This window comes from Taudactylus pleione, unplaced genomic scaffold (genome assembly GCF_031769625.1).
Source record: "Taudactylus pleione unplaced genomic scaffold, aTauple2 ptg001327l, whole genome shotgun sequence".
Classification (NCBI taxonomy): Eukaryota; Metazoa; Chordata; class Amphibia; order Anura; family Myobatrachidae; genus Taudactylus; species Taudactylus pleione.
In genome coordinates this window covers 1,131,617-1,153,629 of record NW_028285727.1, presented here as the reverse complement: position 1 = coordinate 1,153,629, position 22,013 = coordinate 1,131,617, and the positions used below count along the sequence as shown (strand labels likewise).

The 22,013-nt window shown below is 42.7% G+C and overlaps 1 protein-coding gene across 1 annotated transcript in view; it reads right to left on the bottom strand.

Moving 5' to 3' along the window:
* WIF1 (Wnt inhibitory factor 1) overlaps positions 1–22,013 on the bottom strand; it is a 162,542-nt gene that overhangs the window by 128,328 nt on the left and 12,201 nt on the right. The window contains exon 3 of the mRNA XM_088463143.1: positions 18,804–18,912. Coding sequence (XP_088319269.1) covers positions 18,804–18,912 — 109 coding nt within the window. The remainder of the gene's footprint in view (positions 1–18,803; positions 18,913–22,013) is intronic.

Here is a 22,013-nt window from a genome sequence, read left to right as displayed (position 1 = left end):
TGAACTGCTCGCTATTCTTGTGGTTGGTGTTTGCTACAACAAATTTGCGAGCAGTTCTGGCTATAAAATAACCCAGTGACGTGGTCAATGACGCTGCTGTATTAATTATGCACACCCATAATACGCCCGTTTTGACCTTTAAGCACGCCTGCGTTCGGATCTCCACTCCCCATTTTCAAGCACCTTCCCCTGTTACCACCCACATACGCCTCATTCTGTCACTCAAAATAGCAGGCACTCGCTATATAGCGTACAAACGATTTTTGGCCGCACTGACTGGTTCGCGCATGCGTACTAAAAACCGTACGCATGCGCAGATGTGCAAACATCGCTCAGAACGAGCGTACTGCCGCTAACGAGCGGCTCTGAATGAGGGCCCATGTCTCTTTGATGCCCACTCTGAAGATACTCAACATGCAGATCTAATCCTTCCTCCTCACTGTAACCACTAACCACAAATTGAACCCCCACCATTGCCTGTATCTATACGACACTCCAAATTAGAATCGTTACTTCATTGGATCATTTCACTCTGGCTCTGAAAAGAATAAAAGCGGCCAAATCGGCTCCACCTGTCCACTATTTTGGATCCTCCTTTACCTCCTCTAAAAGTTGCCCTCAACATCACCACCTGAGTCTGCTACTTCCTCTAAGCCCTTGTCTAAACAAGTGAGTAGCCCTGCTCCGACCTTCCCGGGAGGATATGGACACTCTGGATGGTCCTGTTACTCTGCAATCTATCCATACTATGCTAACGTCATTCAAGATGGAAATAACTTCGAAACTAAAATCTACCAACCAATTTACTAAGAGCTGATATAAGTGAAAATGGAGACCATTTGGAATCTAAAATGGAAGAACTAGTAGCTTCACATAACGACCTAATCTCAGCACATGATTCCTTGCAGGAAGACTTGGCTTATATGTGCGACAAGGTGACTGACTTGGAAGACCGCTCAAGACTTAACAACATTAAAATAAGAGGCATTCCGGACTCTGTTGCAAATGCTGAGCTGTATGAATATACTACGAATCTCTTTCAGAAACTTCTTCCTAACTCCTCGTCTTCGAATCTCCTTATTGACAGGATCCATAGATTACCGAAATCCAAACAAGCTCCAGCCCAATAACCTTATTAAGGAACGTATCCTCAAGGCTGCTCTTCCTTCCTCCTCTACAGTCGAATGTCTGGACCATCTTCAACTTTTCCCTGACATCTCTCCAGCGACTCTTGCAAAAAGGCACATATTCCACCCAATTACATTGGCCTTACGTATAGGAAATGTGCAGTATAGATGGGGATTCCCGACTAAATTGATTGTAACAAGAAATGGTACTTAGGCAGTCATACACTCTCCAGAGGATGGTCCAGCTATCCTTCAAAATTAGGGTATTACTATTGATAACTCTACCAATATACCTCCTAAGCCTATACCCCAGGAGTGGTCCACTGTGCCAAAGTGATCCCACGAGGTGAAGTATCCCCACAGTTACTGGATGTTGTTCCATCCTACATGTTATTTAGTTATCTGTTACTCAATATGCACTTTTTGTTTTTACTTTTTTACATACCTGTAATTCTTTATGTAATTTAGGCTTATTGTCATATGAAGTGCTATTTATAGGGGTTTTCGATTAGCCTATTTACAGCTGATTATATATAACATATCTCTGTAGATGTATCTCAGGTTTGGTAGAAGAAGCAAATTTGCAGTGTCAGTGGTAGGTTGATAAGTAGTTAAATGGATAAATTGTGGACTGTGTTTAGATAGTCTTCCCTTTATTTTGGGGTCTGTTCTCTCTTTTTCGTCTCTCATCGCTTTAGTGGTTACAGTATATTATATTTTCTTACTTTATATGTGGTACTAAGTTTTGCTGTGTCTTAAAGCTAACTATTTTTGTAATATTACAATTGAAGGAATTATTTGTAGTGAGGGATAATGTGTGGGTTCCCCAACTGGGCCCATCTCCCCATACCTTCAACTTTTCTGTCATGCTTTGTTTTAAAGACAGAAACTTTAGCTCCTCTATGGATGCTATTTCGGTTTGTACTTACCTTTAATTTTTTGTGATTTTCTTTTTATTATGTGTTTATTTTTTGTTATCCTTATTATTTATACATTTTATTATTGTGTGGGTTTGATTTTAGCCGATTCACATCACATCTATCCAATTTTATATCATGTTCAATTTTTTAAGTATCAATGTTAAGGGACTCAATTCGCCTCATAAGAGACGTCTTGCATTAAAATACTTCTCAGATCAGAGGGCTGATGTACTGGCAATTCAAGAGTCGCAATTTCCATTACATTCCCCCCCAGTTCACTAATAACGCTTATCCGATCTGTTATACCTCTTGTGGTCAGTTTAAAAGAAATGGGGTAGCTATACTTTTGAGCAGATCTTGTCCTTTTAAATTGGAGAGCAAATGGGTGGATTGTAGTGGTAGATACCTTATCTTGGTAGGGAATATCGGGACTAAATACATCACCCTTGTGTCATTGTATGCTCATAATACTAGACAACCTGGTTTTCTTAAAAAGTTTTTACTTAAACTACAGGAGACTAAAAAAGTAACTATTTATTATGGGAGATTTTAATCTTGCATCCGACCCTAAATTAGATAAATCCCTAGATAAAAAATCACTTAACGTAGCCCACTTTCTTGCTCATTCTTTTTCTCACTTATTGGCTGAATTTGACCTTTATGACGTATGGCGGGTCAAAAACCCAGGAACATGTGATTACACCTTTTATTCTGCAGTTCACAAATCGTACTCTAGAATAGATTTGCTCTTAACTGACAAATGGTCTTCAGTTTATTCCCCAGATCAATATATTGCCAATTACTTGGTCTGACCATGCCCCATTGTTATGGTCTTGGATCCCTTTTCCTACATCTCCCTCCTTTAGACCTTGGCATTTACAAGAGTATATTCTAATGGATGATGAAGACTAAGTATACTGAAGGACGCGCTGACTTAAATTCTCCCAATGATACTTCTGTCACAAATCACTGGTGTGCACTCAAGGCGGTTATGAGAGGTGCTGTTATACAAGCCGCAGTTAAGATTTGGAAAACTAACCAAGAAGTACATCTCGCATATCAATCTGATCTTTTAAAATTAGAAGCACAACATAAACAACACCCAAATGATTCTCTTGTTCTTTCTGCATTACTTGAGGCCAAGAAGAAACTAAATTATTCACACCTCTCCCAAATCCAAAGTGCTATCACTAAATTAAATCAGAAGATTTACTCTCTTGGAAATAGGGCTAATAGACTGCTTGCTCGCAAACTTAGAGGAAAAACGCCATTAATAGAATTAAAAGTCTCTCTAGCCCTAATGGAATCCCAATCTCAAATCCTAAAGATATTGACCAACAATTTGCTTTATATTATGAAAAACTTTATAATTTTTCTCAAGATACCTCTATACCACAGCCTTCCGAATCTGTGATCAATACCTTTTTAGACTCTGTTAATCTACCGTGTCTTTCTTCTCTGGAAGCAGAAGCTTTATGTGTTCCTTGGAGTGATAGTGAAGTACTAAGAGCTATTAACTCCTGTTTTGGTAAATCTACTGTATATAATGATGTCTCTAATAATCCATTTCCTAAAGAAATGTTAGAAGCCCAAATCATCACCATATTGAAGCCTGGCAAGGACCCGACACTATGTCCTAATAATAGACCAATAGCTCTAATAAACTCTGATGTAAAATTATATGCAAAATTAATCACTAATAGATTAAATCCTGTTCTCCCTAACTTGGTGTCTCAAGATCAGGTGGGCTTCACCATGGGGAGACAAGCCCCAGATAATACCAGAAGAGTTTTTTCCCTCCTAGAATCCCAAGCTGCTTGTTCCGTGCCTATGGTTTTATTATCCCTGGATGCGGAAAAAGCCTTTGACAGGCTCCACTGGCTTTTCATGTCTCGGGTTCTTGCCAAGTTTGATTTTTCTGGCTTATTTTTGAGATCTATCTTGAATCTTTACACTGTCCCTTCGGCTCGAGTTTACAGTAATAGGTTTCTTTCCAACAGCTTTAATATCTCAAATGGGACTAGACAAGGGTGCCCCCTTTTGCCTTTAATATTTGCACTAGATATGGAACCCCTTGCTGAAAAAAATAGATCCTCCTCTTCCTTCGTAGGCTTCTCTATTGGACATAAGCAGCATAAGATATGTCTTTTTGTTGACGATGTTGTTTTATTCGTCACAAAACCAGACATTTCTTTACCTGTTCTTCATACTATTCTTCAAGAATATACTGCAACTTCATACTATAAACTAAATACCTCCAAAACAGAAGCACTGTCATACAATTTTGATCAAGTTTTCCTAAACTGACTTCAAAATCAATACCCCCTATGCATGGCAGACATCATCTATTAAATATCTTGGGATTAATATTCCTTTAAACCTTCAGAATGTTATAGTGTGTAATTATCAGCCTCTTCTAGAACAATTCTCTGCACTTACCAAGCTGTGGGTTAATTACGAAATCTCATGGATGGGCCGTCTCTCCTCTGTGAAAATGATGCTTCTACCTAAAATTCTTTATTTATTTAGAGCCATTCCATATTTATTTTCGTTAAGTCTATTGAACAAATTCTATGCAGTTATGTCCCTGTTTATCTGGAAGGGTAAACGACCTTGTGTAGCTAGAGCCCGTTTAACCAGGTCTAAAGCTAGGGGGGGATTAGCGTCCCCTAATCTTGAATATTATCAACACGCCTGTCTCCTAGACCAAATGAAAGACTGGTTATCCTGTCCACCACTTAAACCATTGGTATCTATTGAATCATCTGCATGTTAAACCTTCCCCTTACGGGACATCATATGGCATTTTTGATACCCTCATAGTCTGGGATAAATTGATTAACTCACATGGGGAATTCTCTCTTACATCTTCTCACATCTCTATATTAGTACTCTCAAAATTGATTCCTGACCTCTCATTAACCTCTTGGCATGAACGTGGTGTCACAACAGTTAGAGATCTTTATACCAACCATCAATTTAAATCTTTTCAACAACTACAAGATCAGTATGACATCCCTAAGAACGATTTCTTTACATTTTTGCAAGTGAGACACTGGATATTCTCTAACTCTTTTCCGAATCACCTCTTCCCTCCCCACCTCCTTATACTCTGCTAACTTTCTACTGCTGGCCATTAGAGCGGTATTTCTGTGTGGTATAATACACTTTTGACTCCTCTAGAAGACCCAAAGCTCTCCATACAAACCAAATCGGAAACAGAGCTTAGTATATCTCTGACAGATTTAGACTGGGCTACTTTATTCATGAACATCTTCAAAATGTCCAAATGCCTGAACCACTCTGAAATGTTATATAAACTAATACATGCTATATATTACTCTCCAGTCAAATTACACAAAATCTGGCCTGATTCCTCTAAATTTTGTTGGAGAAAATGCGGATTAGAAGGTACTATTGTATATTCCTTTTGGTCAGAAGTATTCCAGTTAATTACCCAGGTCACTATGGAGACTCTACCGCAGCTGCCGGAAATTGCTCTCCTATATTATTTCCCTCACTCAATACAAACACACAATAAGTATGTTATTGGACATATCCTGATAGCTATGAGGGTGGCTCTGGCACAGTTTTGTAAGTGATCTGACCCCCCCACCTCTCTCGACAATAATATCTAAAGTCGAGAGAAGTTTTGAAATGGATACCTTTGGATTTAAATACTCTACTTCAACCGCATCTCCACTGATTAGGTGGCGCCCTTGGTCTGATTTTTCTGACTCATTTGTACCCATGACATCCATAGTTAGTTTTGCCATTGTTTCAACATGACACGATATGGGTTAACATGGATGACCTCACACTTATTTATTTAATAATGGATGTGTGTATATGTAGTTTTGTTTTCTTTATGTTTTTGTTTTCCAATATATTGTATTGTATTGCTTTGTTCTTCTCTGCAATATATTGTATTTTATTGTATTTTGTCCTATTTCATTTTATTTTATTTATTCATATTATTTTTATTTTTTCTCTTATTTTATGTTATTTTATATTTTATATTTTATTTTATAATATTACAAACTATGTGACATTTTTGCTATTATGATTGTAAACTGCTGTTTATTAATGTTTTATTTTACTTGTACTGGAAACATTTTTCTCTAATAAAAACTATTTGAGTGAAAAATGACAATTAAGAGCTGATTGGTTGGAGCACCATTTAAAATTAGCCTACAGGCTTTCCAGATGCGGTGGTTGGGATCACTGGCAAGGAGGTCCAGATAGCACAGGGAGTAATCCAACGCGTTTCGAGACACTGGTCTCTTTTTCAAGGCATTTACACACCTGTGCCCGTGTTGTCTTTTTATGTGGGTTAGAGGGTCAGGTTCATCGAAACGCATCGACGTACTCCCTGTGCTATCCAGACCTCCTGGCCAGTGATCCCAACCACCGCATCTGGTAAAGCCTGTAGGAGCCTCATGCAGGGCAAACCGGTTACTCTGCATGTTTTTTCTTTCAACATCTGCAGCTCCTCTCCACCTCTTGCAGTAGGATTATTAATCTTTCTGGACATTTACTATTTCCTTGCAGAATCATGCTGATTAAGATGAAATACTTCTAGCTTTATGTTTGTGATAAGAAAACTGTCTCTCACATCTGATGTTGCATAGTGTGACAGGTCATCTCTGCCACATTTGCTTTCTGTTACTTATTGTAGTACTATGCTAATTAACATGAGACCTTTCTAGCTGCAACTTTTATTAAGAGACACTCTTTTTACTGTGTGGCAGCACCCCTCTGCTACACTTGTGTGTTTGCTTTCTCTTGTTTTATCTGAGGAACATTGGAACATGTTCTGCTAATCATGGACGGCTGGCAGTAATATCTCTGCCAGCTGCATAACCATAGTTTACATGCAGTTTTCCTCTTGATTGACGACAAGCATTTTATATTTGTATATTCAGCATTCTCGGCCATTGCCTCTATTTTGTTTTAAATAACTTTGCATCTTATTGTGATCATCACTTTTTATTGTTTAGTACATGTTTATTCTAATTTTATCTGCTTGTAATAAATATCCACTTTTTTATAACCGTTTCTCGGACCACATTTTGTTGGTTTACTTGGCAGAGCCAATTTATATGACATAACTTTATTTAAACGGTCGATTCACCAGGTTTCACCATGGAAACCATCTGCCATATTAGGCTTGCTACACCCAGAGAAGCGCCCGTACTTATCTCTAAACACCCTTTTCAAATGATGCTGATGAGGGTTTATGTTAAGCAAGTGCAGAGTCAGTGGTACCTCAAGTTGCTAGGTCTGCTATAACAACTGAGGAGGATATAGAGCTGCTTGATGATGACTACAGGTTGAGTCTCCCATATCCAAAATGCTTGGGACCAATGGTATTTTGGATAACTGAATATTCCGTATTTTGGAATAATTACATACCATAATGAAATATCTTGGGAATAGGACCTACACACAGAATGCATTTATGTGTTATATACACCTTATACACACAGCCTGGAGGTAATTTTATACAATATATTCAATAATTTTGTGGCTCAAAGTTTGTGTACAGAAATGAAATCCATTTATGTTTCATATACACCTTATACACACAGCCTAAAGGTCATTTTATACAATATTTTTAATAATTTGTGCCTTAGACAAAGTTTGTGTACATTGAACCATCAAAAATCAAAGGTTTCATTATCTGAGTCATGCCAAAAATATTCCGTATTTCGGAATATTTGGATATGGGAGACTCAACCTGTATTATAAAAATCAATATGACTGCGCTTATTAACTCAATGAATATTATGAAATGGCAGAATGGCAGAATAAAATCAGTCAGAACTTGATCTTATATATGCTTGATGATGAGGTTATGTAGACCCTGTCTTTCGGATAAATTCCACTATTTAGTCAGTAACATGGATCTACGATAAGGGATATCCCTCCATGGAATAGCTTAGTCCATTTACTAAAGCAGTGTTGCCTGATAACTGTAGTGTTGTGGGGCATTAGTAATTACCGTCCACCCTTTAGCTCAGCTGTTGAAGCTCCGATGTCTTTGATGGCCTCATCAACATAAGGGGGAGGTCTCTCTAGTCAGTCTCCCTCTCCCAGCAGTCTTTGCCGGTTTCTCTTTTCACCGATCACACAGACGCTGTGAGGGACTGCAGTGTAGCACAGCCTCTACCTTGAGGTAAGCCCGATATCCAACTGCCTCAAGCCCCAGCTGTCACTGGGGGTGATTAAGCAAGGATCGCAATTGCAAAGCTGCACACAGGCAGCTTGCAATTCCGTCCTTACAAATATGCAAAACGCAGCAGAATGTGTATGACACCCCTTGCTGCATTTGCGATCCCAGGACTGCGCCGGAGGTCGCAGGCTGGGATCACCATCACAACCATGGGTGGTCGATGGTTGCGATGGTGGACAGCGCTGGGCTGCCGGCGAGCTGAGTAAGCCTCTGCTTACTCAGGGTGGCCGGCTTGTGAGGTCAGGACACTGCGGGGGTCGACGTAGTCCCTGGCCTTGCCACTCCCGGAAAACAAGGCGGACATGCCAACGTTTCCGGGAATGCTGCCCAACCCCGCCCCCCCACTTATATGCCTCTGCCTGTCAATCAGAAGGGGCACAGAAGGGGCTATGTGCGACTACGCAGGACCCATTCTGCACTCTCGCTGTGTTCAGCACTGCACTCTGAATCAGCCCCACTGACCACAGTTGAGTTTTAAACTTCCTGGCTCATGCACAGTCTCCATGACAACCTTTCTAACTGTGCTCCTTGCACATCCAGCATACCTGTAACCCCTTCACTGCCAATTCTTCATTTAATAAAGCACCTACTGTATTTATGCTGAATCATGATTCATGAATAATGTGAATTATGTTAGGTACATTGGTGGATGATACTTGTGATTCTCCATTTATTACCATTTTTAGTATTGGTTTTAAATAAATCCCTGTTATTTCGGGTATAAGTACTGGACATCCTTTTTATTTCCTTGACAAAGACTGAGCAGCAGTTGAAATGCATCGACTGGGAGTATTTTTAAAGTGCACCTGCATCTTACTAACCTGCTTTTTCTCCTTAGGCCTGATTCAGTCACATGTAATGCTATTGCAATTCTGGACACATTCCAGTGATCGGGAGTCCTATGCAAACATCCACCTGTATTCTGCATCTATTCCACCACACAGCCCCCAGCCCTCAAGCCGCAAGAGCAGCCATTGTCATCAGTAGCAGAAGATCCAACTGAAAATTGGATTAACTCGTCATGTCAAGAAAAGAACCTGCTTTTAAGGGAAGTGATACACACTTTACCAGGGATGAACTGGGGCTGCCTCCGTCCCTCTGTGCATGCGCTGTAGATGTGCGCTCATCTGCAAAGGGGGAGTGGCCTCGACACAAAGGGGCATGTCTCGAGTCATGGGGGCCTGGTCTCACGGCACACCCCCGTCTTTCAGTATCCCAGCCGAGCAGAGCACCGGGAGCCAGAGCAGCTCAGCGAGGGTTTAACACTGGACCGGACCATCTTGCCATCGGCCCATCTGGCATTTGCCACAAGTGCCATATAGGCAGTCCGGCCCTGTATTTTTCCACCTATAATTACTGAGGATTAGCTCCCTTCATTTTGGTCACGCTCCTTATTTATGAACTCATAATAAGTTTCCACCTCTGTCTACATGCACATGATGTGTCCACGGGGCGCTTCTCCTACTCCCAAGGGCCACATCTGATGCTGACTAAGCATTTATTTTTATGTTTTTTTCATTGTGACATGGGCAATAAATTAAACATCATGCAGTCTGATCTTTAATCACATCGTTTACAAATCACACTTGTGAATATTAGGGTCCAATGCTGTAAAAGGCTGGGCTTATACAGACTATAATTTCACAACCAGTTTTATCATGTGGTTCAGAATATTTGCAAACCACCACACATCGCACAGTAAAGTCTGCGGTTTGGCTCTGAAAATCACTCTTGATGTGTGGTGGTTTCCAAACTGCATACAAAAACCATGGTGTAGTAATATCGCACTCAGAAAGTTGAGATGAAATTAGGAGTGGATTGTAGAATACCCATAAAACAAAAAAACTACTTTCATGACAAAATAGAAACAGTTTTTCATTTTACCACAATCATGTTTTGGTTATATATATTTTTTACATATATGCCTATTCACTGAGGTGACGTTATTAATCATGTCATATTTTTTATTTAGTTTAATTTGTGCATTATATCTAATGCTATTTGCTCAGTGTGTAATGTGAATCAAAAGTGTGACAAACGGGATGCCGATGCTCAGGATCCCAGGGGTCAGAATCCCAATGCCAGCATCCCGACAAGATTAGGCTACCAACAACTTCTGGTAAGTAACCTAACCCTACCCCTAAAGCTAATCCTCCCTCCCCACAGCCTAAACCTAACCCTCAATCTCTGCAGCCTAAACCTACCCCCCCCCCCTGCAGCCTAACCCACCCCCTAGTGCTTAACCCTAACACCTATCCCTCCCCCTAACCCCAATACTTACTGTCGGGATGCTGGCACCGGGATTCTGACTGGTGTTGGGATTCCGTCGCCAGCATTCTGAGCGTGTCATCCGGACAGCCGGGATCTAAACTACATCCCTGCAAAACTATGCCTTACCAGTGACATGCGTTGAGGTCAAAGGCTGGGGGGGCACACATGGAGATGAGTCTGAGTGCTGGGAGCCTGTCTCACCCCCTACTCACTGTAACTCTCCCCTCACTATACTAAGCTTCAGTGTCAATTGATTCATCTACCTGCATCACTGTGTCTTCTCTTGCTGCAGCTGACTGAGCTCTGAACTCTACACACTGCAGGGTACTCCCTGGTCACATGACACATCAAAAGTGTCCATGAGTGCTCAAGGCACACCCCCCATATGCAGAGGCATGTCTCTATTAGCTCTCTTTCTGTGCAGCTTACTGCCTGAGGTGTGGCCCCACACCCAACTCTGCAAGTGTTTGAGTACACAGAAGCGAGGCTGAGCTGTTGCTGCCTCATCTCTCATCTCCCTGCAGTCCCAGGAGCACCACAAAGCTGGTGAGTGCTAACTAGAAAAATCATTACAATAAACAAGAAGGTGTTTAGAAGTTATAAATATCTTCTTTATATTATTCTAATAATTTTTATATCAAATGTCAAGAGTATGACAGGGGAGGCAGTGCCTACCCTGACTGCACATCCCTGTGCCTTACGATTCACTACATTATAACTACAGCCTAAAAACAAATGTGTGCCAGCGCATATACCTATTCCAAAAACATAGTCATAATTCAATAATATTAATTAATACAACACAGGATATTCTATGATACAATATTTATTATTAGCCAGAACATTGTATGATAAATACAAAAAATTGTATCTAGTCCATATGATACCTAATACTGGAATATAAGACTCAAACATAAAAATCTAAAACATACTCAAAAATCCTAAAAAAAAATGGTTTATAGTTCCAGAAGTAATTATAAAATTTGTGTAGACAACAGCAGAGGCGTATCTTCCTATTGGCCAGGATGGCACATACACACTGAGTCTGTCACAATCACTACAGAGTGACAGACTCAGTCTGGATCTGGTAGTGCTGGACGGCCCGGGCGACCGTGTGATCCTTAGTGGCATGTGACTTCACACACCGTCCCTGTCCACGCAGTCTGCTATGCTGTGTGCTGTGACAGAGGAGAGGACAGACGCTAATGTAGCAGCAGTCAGGTCACACAGTGCACTGCTGACTCCGGCGGGCGGGACCTGCGAGGGTGAGGACTGAGGACTCGGCAGGAGGAGAGAACAGCAGCATGAGGACTCGGGCCGGGGAAGTTGGGATCTGTCTGTGATGGGGGTGATGGGGGTTGGATGAGGAAGATGATGGGGGCTAAGGGCAGTAATGGGGGTTGAAGGCTGAGGATGGTGATGAGGGCTGGATGGTGATGGGGCTGGCTGAAGAAGGTAATGGGGCTGAGGGCAGAGATGAGGGCTGAGGAAGGTGATGGGGCTGGCTGACGAAGGTGATTGGGGTTGGGTGCTGGCTGACGAAGGTGATGGGGGCTCGATGTTGATGGGGGCTGAGGGTTGAGGAAGGTGATGGGGGCTGAGGAAGGTGATGGGGGCTGTGGATGGTGATGAGAGGCTGAGGGAGGTGATGAGGAACTGAAGATGGTGATGAGGAGCTGAGGAAGGTGATGAGGGGCTTTTGGGCTGAGGAAGGTGATGAGGGGCTGAGGGTTGAGCTTGGTGATGAGGGTTGATGATGGTGTTGAGGGGCCATGGCTTTTGGGCTGAGGATGGTGATGAGGGGCTGAGGGTTGAGCTTGGTGATGAGGGTTGATGATGGTGTTTAGGGGCCATGGCTGAGGATGGTGATGATGGGCTTTTGGGTCGAGGATGGTGATGAGAGGCTGAAGGAGGGGATGAGGATGGTGATAAGGGTCTGAGACTGAGGAAGGTGATAAGGTGCTTTTGGGCTGTAACTAGAGGGGAAAAAAACTAAATCGTGGCACTCATGCTGCTTCACCTGTTATGGGGAGTTAATCCCAATAAACTCAGCAAGTACAAAAAAAAAGGGAGCGCAAATAGTTAATGTAAAAAATGTAATAATACAATCAATATAACAAGAGGTTAAAAAGGTATATAATCGATACAAAATATACATAGATAAAATCATAGTTAGTAATGTAATCCTGCGACACAATAAAAAAAAACATAGGTGTAATAGTTCCCAAGTAAACTTCAGTAGGGATAGGGTACAGTACTATAGATTAATGATGGGGATATAGGAGCTCCCCCCAAAAAAAACTAAACTATATGTGCACTGTAGATGTAATTTACTGTGAGAGCCTATGCAGGCTAGGCATAACCACAGACCAGTGGGTGGTTGAAAATAGTGTCTGCCTTTGGTAACTCTCTTGATGGATGGTGAACGAGATTAAAGAGCTGATTGTTCGATGATATCCCAGGTGTCTCCCAATATTTGGCTTAAATGTAGGGTCCTGGCAGGTGTCGCTGTATGTACTGGATTATATCCAGAGCGGAGCCGCAAATCAAAACAACTTGTGGAGTTTAGCGATTCAGGTCTATAATCCCAACGGGTGCCGCTGTATTTTCCTGTCTCCATCCGGAAAGAAGCCGCAAACAGTCGCAGTTTGTGTAGCCTGGACTAGGACAGCTGGGAATCGACAGCAGGTGAGGCACCTAGGAACCTGCACTGGAAGCACTAGTGTAGCGACAGGTGCCAATGCTAGGAAGCGAGCAAAACATGCAGGAGTTCTGAGCCAGAATCAGGCTACCATATCTGAGATCACTATCACTAGTGAGGATGCCTTAACGCATTTCTCAGCTGAGTGAGACTAGCCATTTCTTCAGAAGGAGTAGTGCAGGCTGAGGAAGGTGATGAGGTGCTTTTGGGCTGTGGATGGTGATGAGAGGCTGATGGCTTAGGCAGGTGATGAGGGACTGAGGATGGTGATGAGGGGCTGAGGATGGTGATGAGGGTTGAGGATGGTGATGAGGAGCTGAGGACAGTGATGAGGGGCTGAGGACAGTGATGAGGGGATGAGGGGCTGAGGATGTGATGAGGTGCTGAGGGAGGGAGTGGGACCAAGTTTACTGGCCTGGTCTGGACTCTTTGGAGGGAGACACTCACTGCTCTCTGAAGCGACTGGAGGCTGTCTCCTGCAATTAGCTCTGCAGCTATCTGAGACAGCCTAGCAGGTGAGGGGGAATCAATGTTTGTTTTATTTATTTTCAGAATTTGGGGGCAATGAATCAATGTGTGTTATTTTATTTCCTGAGGGAGCAATCATTGAATCATTGGAAGAGAGCGCAGGTCCCTTACTTTGCCAGGGGTGCTCGGACCCCTAGATACACCCCTGGAGAACAGTTATATATCTCTGTTATATTCCAATCATCGGATGGTAACTTAATACAGTACATGACACTTCAGTATTACAGTCAATGTTCCTGGTAATAATGACCATACTTACACAGCTCCCCAGTGTATGGAATAACACTTAATTCACCTCCCAGATATTTCCTTTGACAGGCCATGAATATTGCCCACTAATGGTTATCGTCCTTGTTCCCTTACTTCAGGGCCGAATATGAGTATCGGTACCTGGGGTCTCCGTGGTTTGGGGTCTGGGTGGTCTCTGTGGTTTGCACTGCTGTGTGAATCCCCCGTGTCAGCGGTGTCCATAATACAGGGGGCAACGGTTAGCAATCACGTTTGCCAGCAGGCTCCCCTTGCTGCTCAAGCTCCATCTGCTGTGTCAATGTGGGTATCGATCTCTCTGTGTTCTACACGTTTCGCCTGTCTCTGCAGGCTTTTTGCTAAATAATTCAAGTGCCTATGCAGGACAACTCTTCTTCATGTATTTTTATCCAAGATGTGGTTTAAGCAGCAGACATTCACTCCGAAACATAAATCCAAACAAATAAAACACAATCCCTCTGCTTGTTAGCACAGATCTCCTACAAGTAGCCAGCTATCTCATAGGTTATACTGAAGCTCTGGCCCTGATTCAGAGCCGGACGCTCTGACAGAGCGCTCGCTCTGAATCAGGGCGTCTTTTTTTGTTTTATGGAGCGGCCTCCCATAGCTAATGCGAGCGGCCAGGATGATGGTCGCAATGGTCAAGACCATCGCGACCATCGGGCTTGCGACGAGACCCTTGTGGTAGGGTCTCGTGGCCGCAAGCCCCAGAGAGCTTTCGGCTCAAACATAGCCGATAGCTCTCCCACTGACATCACTTGTGATGTCAGTGGGGCCGCCCCCAAACGGTAGGCGTTCTCATGTGAGCAGCCACCCGCCCGGCCCGCCCACCAAAGGGGGCGTGCTGTCACTCAACATCGACAGCACACCACCTTTGGTGTGAGACCCGGAGCGACAGATTGCCCGTCGCTATCCGGGTCTCACGCATTCGCACGACGGAGCCGGCTCCGTCGTGCGCTTGCACTCTGGGCCACCATCGACCCAGTTGCGAGCGCTCGGCACTTGCGACCGGGTCTGAATCAGGCCCTCTGTCTACTCACACTGCTTGTAAAGCACCTGGTAAATATAGCTAATGATATTATATGAAGTAGACTACCTTACAGTGATGTTATAAGTTCAACACTTACTTAAAGTACAATTCTAAAATGAAATTTCATTACATATCACAGAGGTATGAGGCATCAGATCACCTTGAATAAAAAACTGTTTGTTGAAACGCATCAGTAGCTGATCCCTAATCCAATACTGTAGTAATTCGGGATCCAGTAAAGATGCTGGCAGACGGGATGCTGGACATCAGGATACCGATGCCGGAATCCCGGCGCCTGTCAGAATGCCGACACCGCTATCTCGAAGAGATCAAGATACCGACGTCGGCATTCCGACCGCCGGCATCCCGAAGGTAAGTATGCGGGTTAGCGTTAGGGTTAGCCCGGGGATGGGGGGGTTAGGTTTAGGGACCCCCTGGGGTGGGTTAGTGTTAGGCAATGACCAGGAGGGGGTTAGGCACCACCGGGAGGATGTTATGGTTAGGCACCACCCCTGGCGGGTTAGGTTTAGGGTGTGGGAAGGGGGGTTAGGCACCACCAGGGGGAGGTTAGGGTTAGGCATCACCGGATCCCTAATCCAATACAGCAGTAATTCGGGATCCAGTTAAGATGCTGGCGGACGGGATGCTGGACATCAGGATACCGATGCCGGAATCCCGACACCTGTCAGAATGCCGACACCGCTATCTCGAAGAGTTCAAGATACCGACGTCGGCATTCTGACTGCCGCCATCCCGAAGGTAAGTATGCGGATTAGCGATAGGGTTAGCCCGGGGATGGGGGGTTAGGTTTAGGGACCTCCCGGGGTTGGTTAGGGTTAGGCAACGACCGGGGAGGGTTAGGCACCACCGGGGGGGATGTTAGGGTTAGACACCACCCCGGGAGGGTTAGGTTTAGGGTGTGGGAAGGGGGGGTTAGGCACCACTGGGGGGAGGTCAGGGTTAGGCATCACCGGGGGAGAGTTAGTCTACTTACCAGCCCTTGTCGGTACTTTACACATCGGGATGCCGCTGTCGGTCTTCTGACCGCTGGCATCCCATCCGCCGGTCATTCATACCGATTCCAGTAATTTTTGTTGGTGAGATTAATGCCAATCCCATGACTCCATCAAGGAATACTTATATACTTACCTATGCGCAGTTGGAGAATTTAATTCAAACCAGCTGGGAATTTGGCAATGTGTTGTTATTATTGTGTGAGTGTATCTTACATTTTAGTCATCCAATAAAAATGTAATATGACAGCATACTTTTCCTTTTGTTTACTTCCATGAGATTTACATTAGGGAAGTTGTGATTTCATTACCAATATTTGGATATTGGATGCAATATCAGTTGGAATACTCTGAAATATAGGAGAATATTATATGCGCTACCTAAAGATTTGATCAAGTGACTGTAGTTATTACAATGAAGCTACACCACTGTAAAGGTTTTGCATTATAATCAATACATGGAAGAAGTTTCAAATCAAACTGGACAATATTTATTGATTGCTATTCTTTTCATATGTAAGTTAAGACCATTTAATAATCAATTTGTGGTGTAGTATATATGGAGTAGTATATATATTTTTCTTATTTCTTAGGATATGAACAGTGGAACAGGACTACTCATCAAGTGATTATGTTACTTTAAATGTGTATGTGAAAATGCCAACATTTGTACCATTTTTCTATTTCATTTATTGTAGCTGTGTGGAGGCACTGTGAACACAAATATGTTTTGTCCAGGGCACCAAAATGAGTAATGTGCCAAAATGATCCTCAGACAGAGTGACATCAAGCTAAAAGTTTAGGGAAACTGTCCAGTGAGTGAAACAATGACCTCTGATCACACGGATACAGGCGCACACGCAGCTTCCCCCAGGCTGTCTGGACTCCCTCGGATTGGTATGCTGCCTGCACCTCCGCTTCAAGTCATCCTTTCCACCGGGCCTCAGTGATACAGCGTGGCCGCCCATTTTACTCCTGACGGCCAGTTACCGGGATTCCTGCAGGCAGTGACGCCGATACAAATCCTCCCCCGCTGCCATTACTCGCTTGGCTCCGGTGGTTAGCAGTGTGGCCTATTACTCCTCCAGACGGCCCAGCTACCATATATTATCCGGATCTGTCAAGAGGTAGGCCAGACGCTACATAGCTGTGTCTGCCGGGACGCCGGCTTACAGCTTTTACCATACAGGTACAATTCTTCATTGCTGCCTGTTATCTTCATGAGTTGTTTGTGCTGTATCATCAACTAACATTCAGTTGGAACATATTCTATATAGATTTTTATTACTAACATCTTCAATTCGCTTCACTAATGCTGGCTGAGCTAGATGGAGAATGCATGAGATGCTTTGCAGCTAATTATATGCATTTTTATAAACCCTTTATTGCATGTTACTTTCTTGCTTACCTATGTTCTATTTTATCATTTAAGGTGCTATATTAACATTATCTAGTCTGGACATAATTCATTATTCTGTGCACCTGTCATTTTATGATATTAAAATTTTATTATATGTTTTGTGTTAGTTATTATTTGGATTAATAAATTATTTACCACTGTCCAGCGCTCTTCATTGTCTTTCTACTAAACAATGGGAAAGTTAAATAAGGTCTTCATACATCTCCTGGCAGGGGTGTAACTAGTCATTTGTGGGCCCCATAGCCACATATGAAAGGGCCCCGTATACCTCCTCCCCAGCTGTGGGCACCATAGTAGCTGCACACATTGCACTCATGGTAGTTACACCCATGTCTCCTGGGTTTCTGTCTTATGCTTTCTAAACATCAGAAAATCACTGTGATGAACAGATAGCTTTCCAGTAGGCGTGGCTTCAGTAAGAGCTGGTTTAAAGGGTTCCCTGGAGCGAATGGAGAGAGAGGGCAGACTCAATATCTCAGGTTCAGTTTATGACTTCTGGCAGCTGCAAGGTACAGGACAGATATATCTAAAAAGGTGGAACAGTCTTCTGTGTGTTTCTCACTAACTAGGCAATGATAAAGCCTATGCTGGAAAGAGACACATGGACATATATTATAAGGAAGACCATCTTGCTTGCAACCACTGTATAAGTGGTTTGGACACCAAGTCCCCCACAAATAGGTAGTGGATTACTATTAGCAGCGGTGGCTCATTACCTCTGGCCAGGGGGGGTCTGTAATTGCACACATGCGCAGAATCACAATCCCGCCCATACGCACACATTAGCAAACCGGACAGCTTATAGGGACTGCATCGGCTGTAGCCACTAGAAGCTGATAAGGGCTTCTGTAATAGCAGGAGCTTGGCTTGTCATGGGAAGCGCGCTCTGCTATCACTGTCCGGACTGGCAGTCCCAAGGAGAGAAGACACCTCCCCTTGGGACTGCATATTCGGCAGGGATTAGCAGTGAGCGCTTCCGATGGGAAGTCACTGTCACTGCTAGGCAGTCCCTGCGGGCAGTCCTGCAGCCCCTAGGTAAAATCCACCACTGATTATTAGTAAGCGCTGGAGAGGCCAGGAATTATCATATTTTTGTAGAAGTGTAAATTTATTGCATAATAAACTGTCTGAGGCTAGTTGCATCATATTTCTGGACTTTTTGGTATTGTTATACCCTGCTGTTGGGCAAACTGTCACCGTCTACCTTAGGAGACAGCATCTGCTACTTGTTTCAGGGACAGTACATAGGAGCTCTTGACAAAACACATTTGAAAACATTCATGCTACCAACCTGATGCCTTGTGTGGCACAGTTCCCAATAATGGAATGTTTACAGTTGGATCAGCCATGATTCCTTTATCCAGAGAACGAAGAGACAGGAACTCGTAAAAGTATTCTGCCTGTAAAACAAAGCATCCAAGTACTATAACAGGGTATGATGTATATTAGCTGACAAACAATGGCTGTCATACTGTGAAAAGACTTTCACGGCCTGTACATACATGTAAAATAACAGCTGCAAAAGTGCGACCTACTGTGTGCATTTTTGTTTTGTTTTTTTTAATACTTCTTACTCCGTTTCATGTGGAAACAGCAGTGTCTGCATGATTTTAATATCACCAAATAGTATTATTACCTTCAGAAAGGGTCCAGCATTGGGCCTGTAATCTGTAAGTGTGTGTAGGGGAGTATTGATGTACCCTTGGGTACTGGACCTGATGCCATACATATGGGGCTATTGTAGACTGGAGACTATACTTTTTTGATTTTGATTTTTAACAGCACGCCACTCCAGCCCAAGCCATTGGTGGTGTGTGTGTTTTATACCCACAGCACATCGCTGGCAGTTTAAGATTTTACCCTCCAAATTGCTGGTTATTACATCCAGCACTTTGAAGGGAAAAAAATCACAGTCAGTTCCCAGCAATTTGTAGACTTTTGTAGCTTATTACACTTCCTCCACAGACTATAAGCTGTCAATGTACATTTTATGAAAAATATTTTTTTATTTTAACTAAATTGCATTTCATTCTTCTGTGTATCTTCGGACATAAGGTAATTATTGATTTATACTTATAGCAAATCAGCATTGCTCCGATGCAGGGACGGCTGCTCCGAAAAGCAGCTGTCCCCTCGAATAGGAACACTGCTCAGGGGTATAACAATAGCCCCCGCAGACCCCACGGTGGTTTGAGGGTGCGGTGGCTTGGGGGCTGCACTAGACGTCCGCATGGAATTTTCTGTAAACGTCCCTCCAAAAATGGCCACCGCCTAGGAGGAGACAGATGCCAGTAGTCCTACTCAACCTCAAGTGTCTGTCAGGGCAGCACATAGCGCAAAGAATTTTTTTCTTTTCCGTCTTTTACTATGTTATTAAAAGGAGCAGATTCAATTAGCCGCGGTGTGTACCACTGGCACTTCAATGCCAGGAGCTATTCAATTATAAGCTCACTTCCTCCCACGGTAAACCTGCATCTAACGCCCGTTAACCCATAAATTCCGGGAGTTATGAGTTAACAAGTTTGGGCAGTTGTGGTAGGGCAGAAAGCCCTACTTGCCACGGATTTCTGTCTGCACCTTGGGGAGGGGGGGGGAGGGTGCAAATAGAATTCTGCGGTAAGTGTAACCTGCTGGCTTACTGCAGGCTGCAATCGAATAGCGCTGTGCGAGCAGGAATCTGCGGTAAGTGCAGACTGTAGTCTGCAATTGAATAACCCTGGGCATTGCTAGCTGCTTCTGACCTACACTTTGACTCTCTGTGTTGAACACCTGTCATTTAATTGACTGATTTATAAAGCAGTGAAGATAAACTTTACATGTGAACAAATTAATTCTCAGACTGAAATAATGAATAACACAATTTTATCTGGCTGTGCAGAAAAGCGATTGCATCAAATTCCAATTTACATCCATTTAAAATGAAGTTGTCAACACATCTTTAAATATTTTCAGAAAGATAGAAGAATTTGACCATTATGCACCATAACTAATCCCTTTTAACATTTCTGAACTTTATTTTAGCACTTTTAGGTTTAGCTGACTTACTTACAAACTGACACATCATAGCTTTTTTCTTGTTTCGTTTCGCAGTGATAGTTATTGAGCTTATTTGACTAGAAAGAGTTCTCAACTTGTAAGAAGGTTAATCCATGCCTTGAAAGGTAAGACACATGGCTAACTGGTACAGACTGATGTTGGACAGGCTTCAAACTATTAAGCCTTTGTTCTTAGTACTTACAGAGTGGCTTTGATGTCTTGAATAAAACACACCGGGCACACTAAAGACCAAATGCCTGATTATGTTCTAACGAAAGTATAATCAATAGTGCACGCAAGTTAAAAGGGAGGAGAATTAAAATGCTTTTGTAATTAAACCTTTATTGACTGTTTATGCCTCGTTTAACCCATTCTGCAAAATAGTTGTTTATATTATGAATCTATGGTGTATATGAGCTATGTAACATATATTCAAAGAGCTTAGTGATTACTGTAAGAGTAAACTAAAAGGCATGACAATATTTACGGTAAGATGTACAGAATAATAATGTACATACCAACATATTTAGCAAATTAATTGTATAGATACTGTAAAATGTAATTCCAGAAAAAGGGCCAGATCTACAGAATACAAAAAGACTCAGCAGTGAAACCACTGCAAACAACCCGGTGCTTGATTGAGCTATGATAAAGAATCAGTGCTTGCTGCAAGTAATAAGGGTTTGGTTAGAACCCTGGAGACCACAGTCTCTAGGAATACATCAAATGGAACAAAGTTATACTGCGCTAAGCACTGTAATTGACAAAATGCACTTATGATCTATATAAACGGTTTGCTTTCTGCTAGTAAACAGGAGGCTTGAAAAATGTAAAAATATTTATGATATTTAATAGATATGACACATCAGTTTAAAACTGAACATACAAAACATACAAAAGCAAGAATATAAACATATATCATAAGCAAATAAAATGAATAAATAAAATCACAAGATGGCTAGTATCAGGTGTGTATCGCTAGCTGAAAAGACCTTAAGTAGGTAATATTGTTACTCATTTATCAATAACAGACAGAGGTTCCACAACACTATGTATCTAGTGAAATGGCACTGATTTGCAACACTGTCGCTGTATATATATATATATATATATAACAAAGTCCCACAGACAGATGATCTAAGCAGCAAGATTCCGCTGCTGAATGTGTTTTTTCACTACTGGCGTCCCAGTGTGAAAATGATGTCCGCACTTGATGCTAAGTAATTAGGATATCATAGTCAGTGATAAATTGAAAAGACCTTTATAGAGCGTGTCCACGCTGTTTGTCCGTCTCAGTTCTGCTTGTCCCTGGCTGTGATTAGCCGCAACTGGAGAGGAGCGGGCTGCCCTGCAATGTATAGCAAGGAACCTTAGATGACAGGCGGTCAGTTGGTCAAAGGACTCGCCAGGAAGATAACAGTGCACAAATGTGCTAGTAGTGTGAAAACTTTGTCTGCCTGGATGA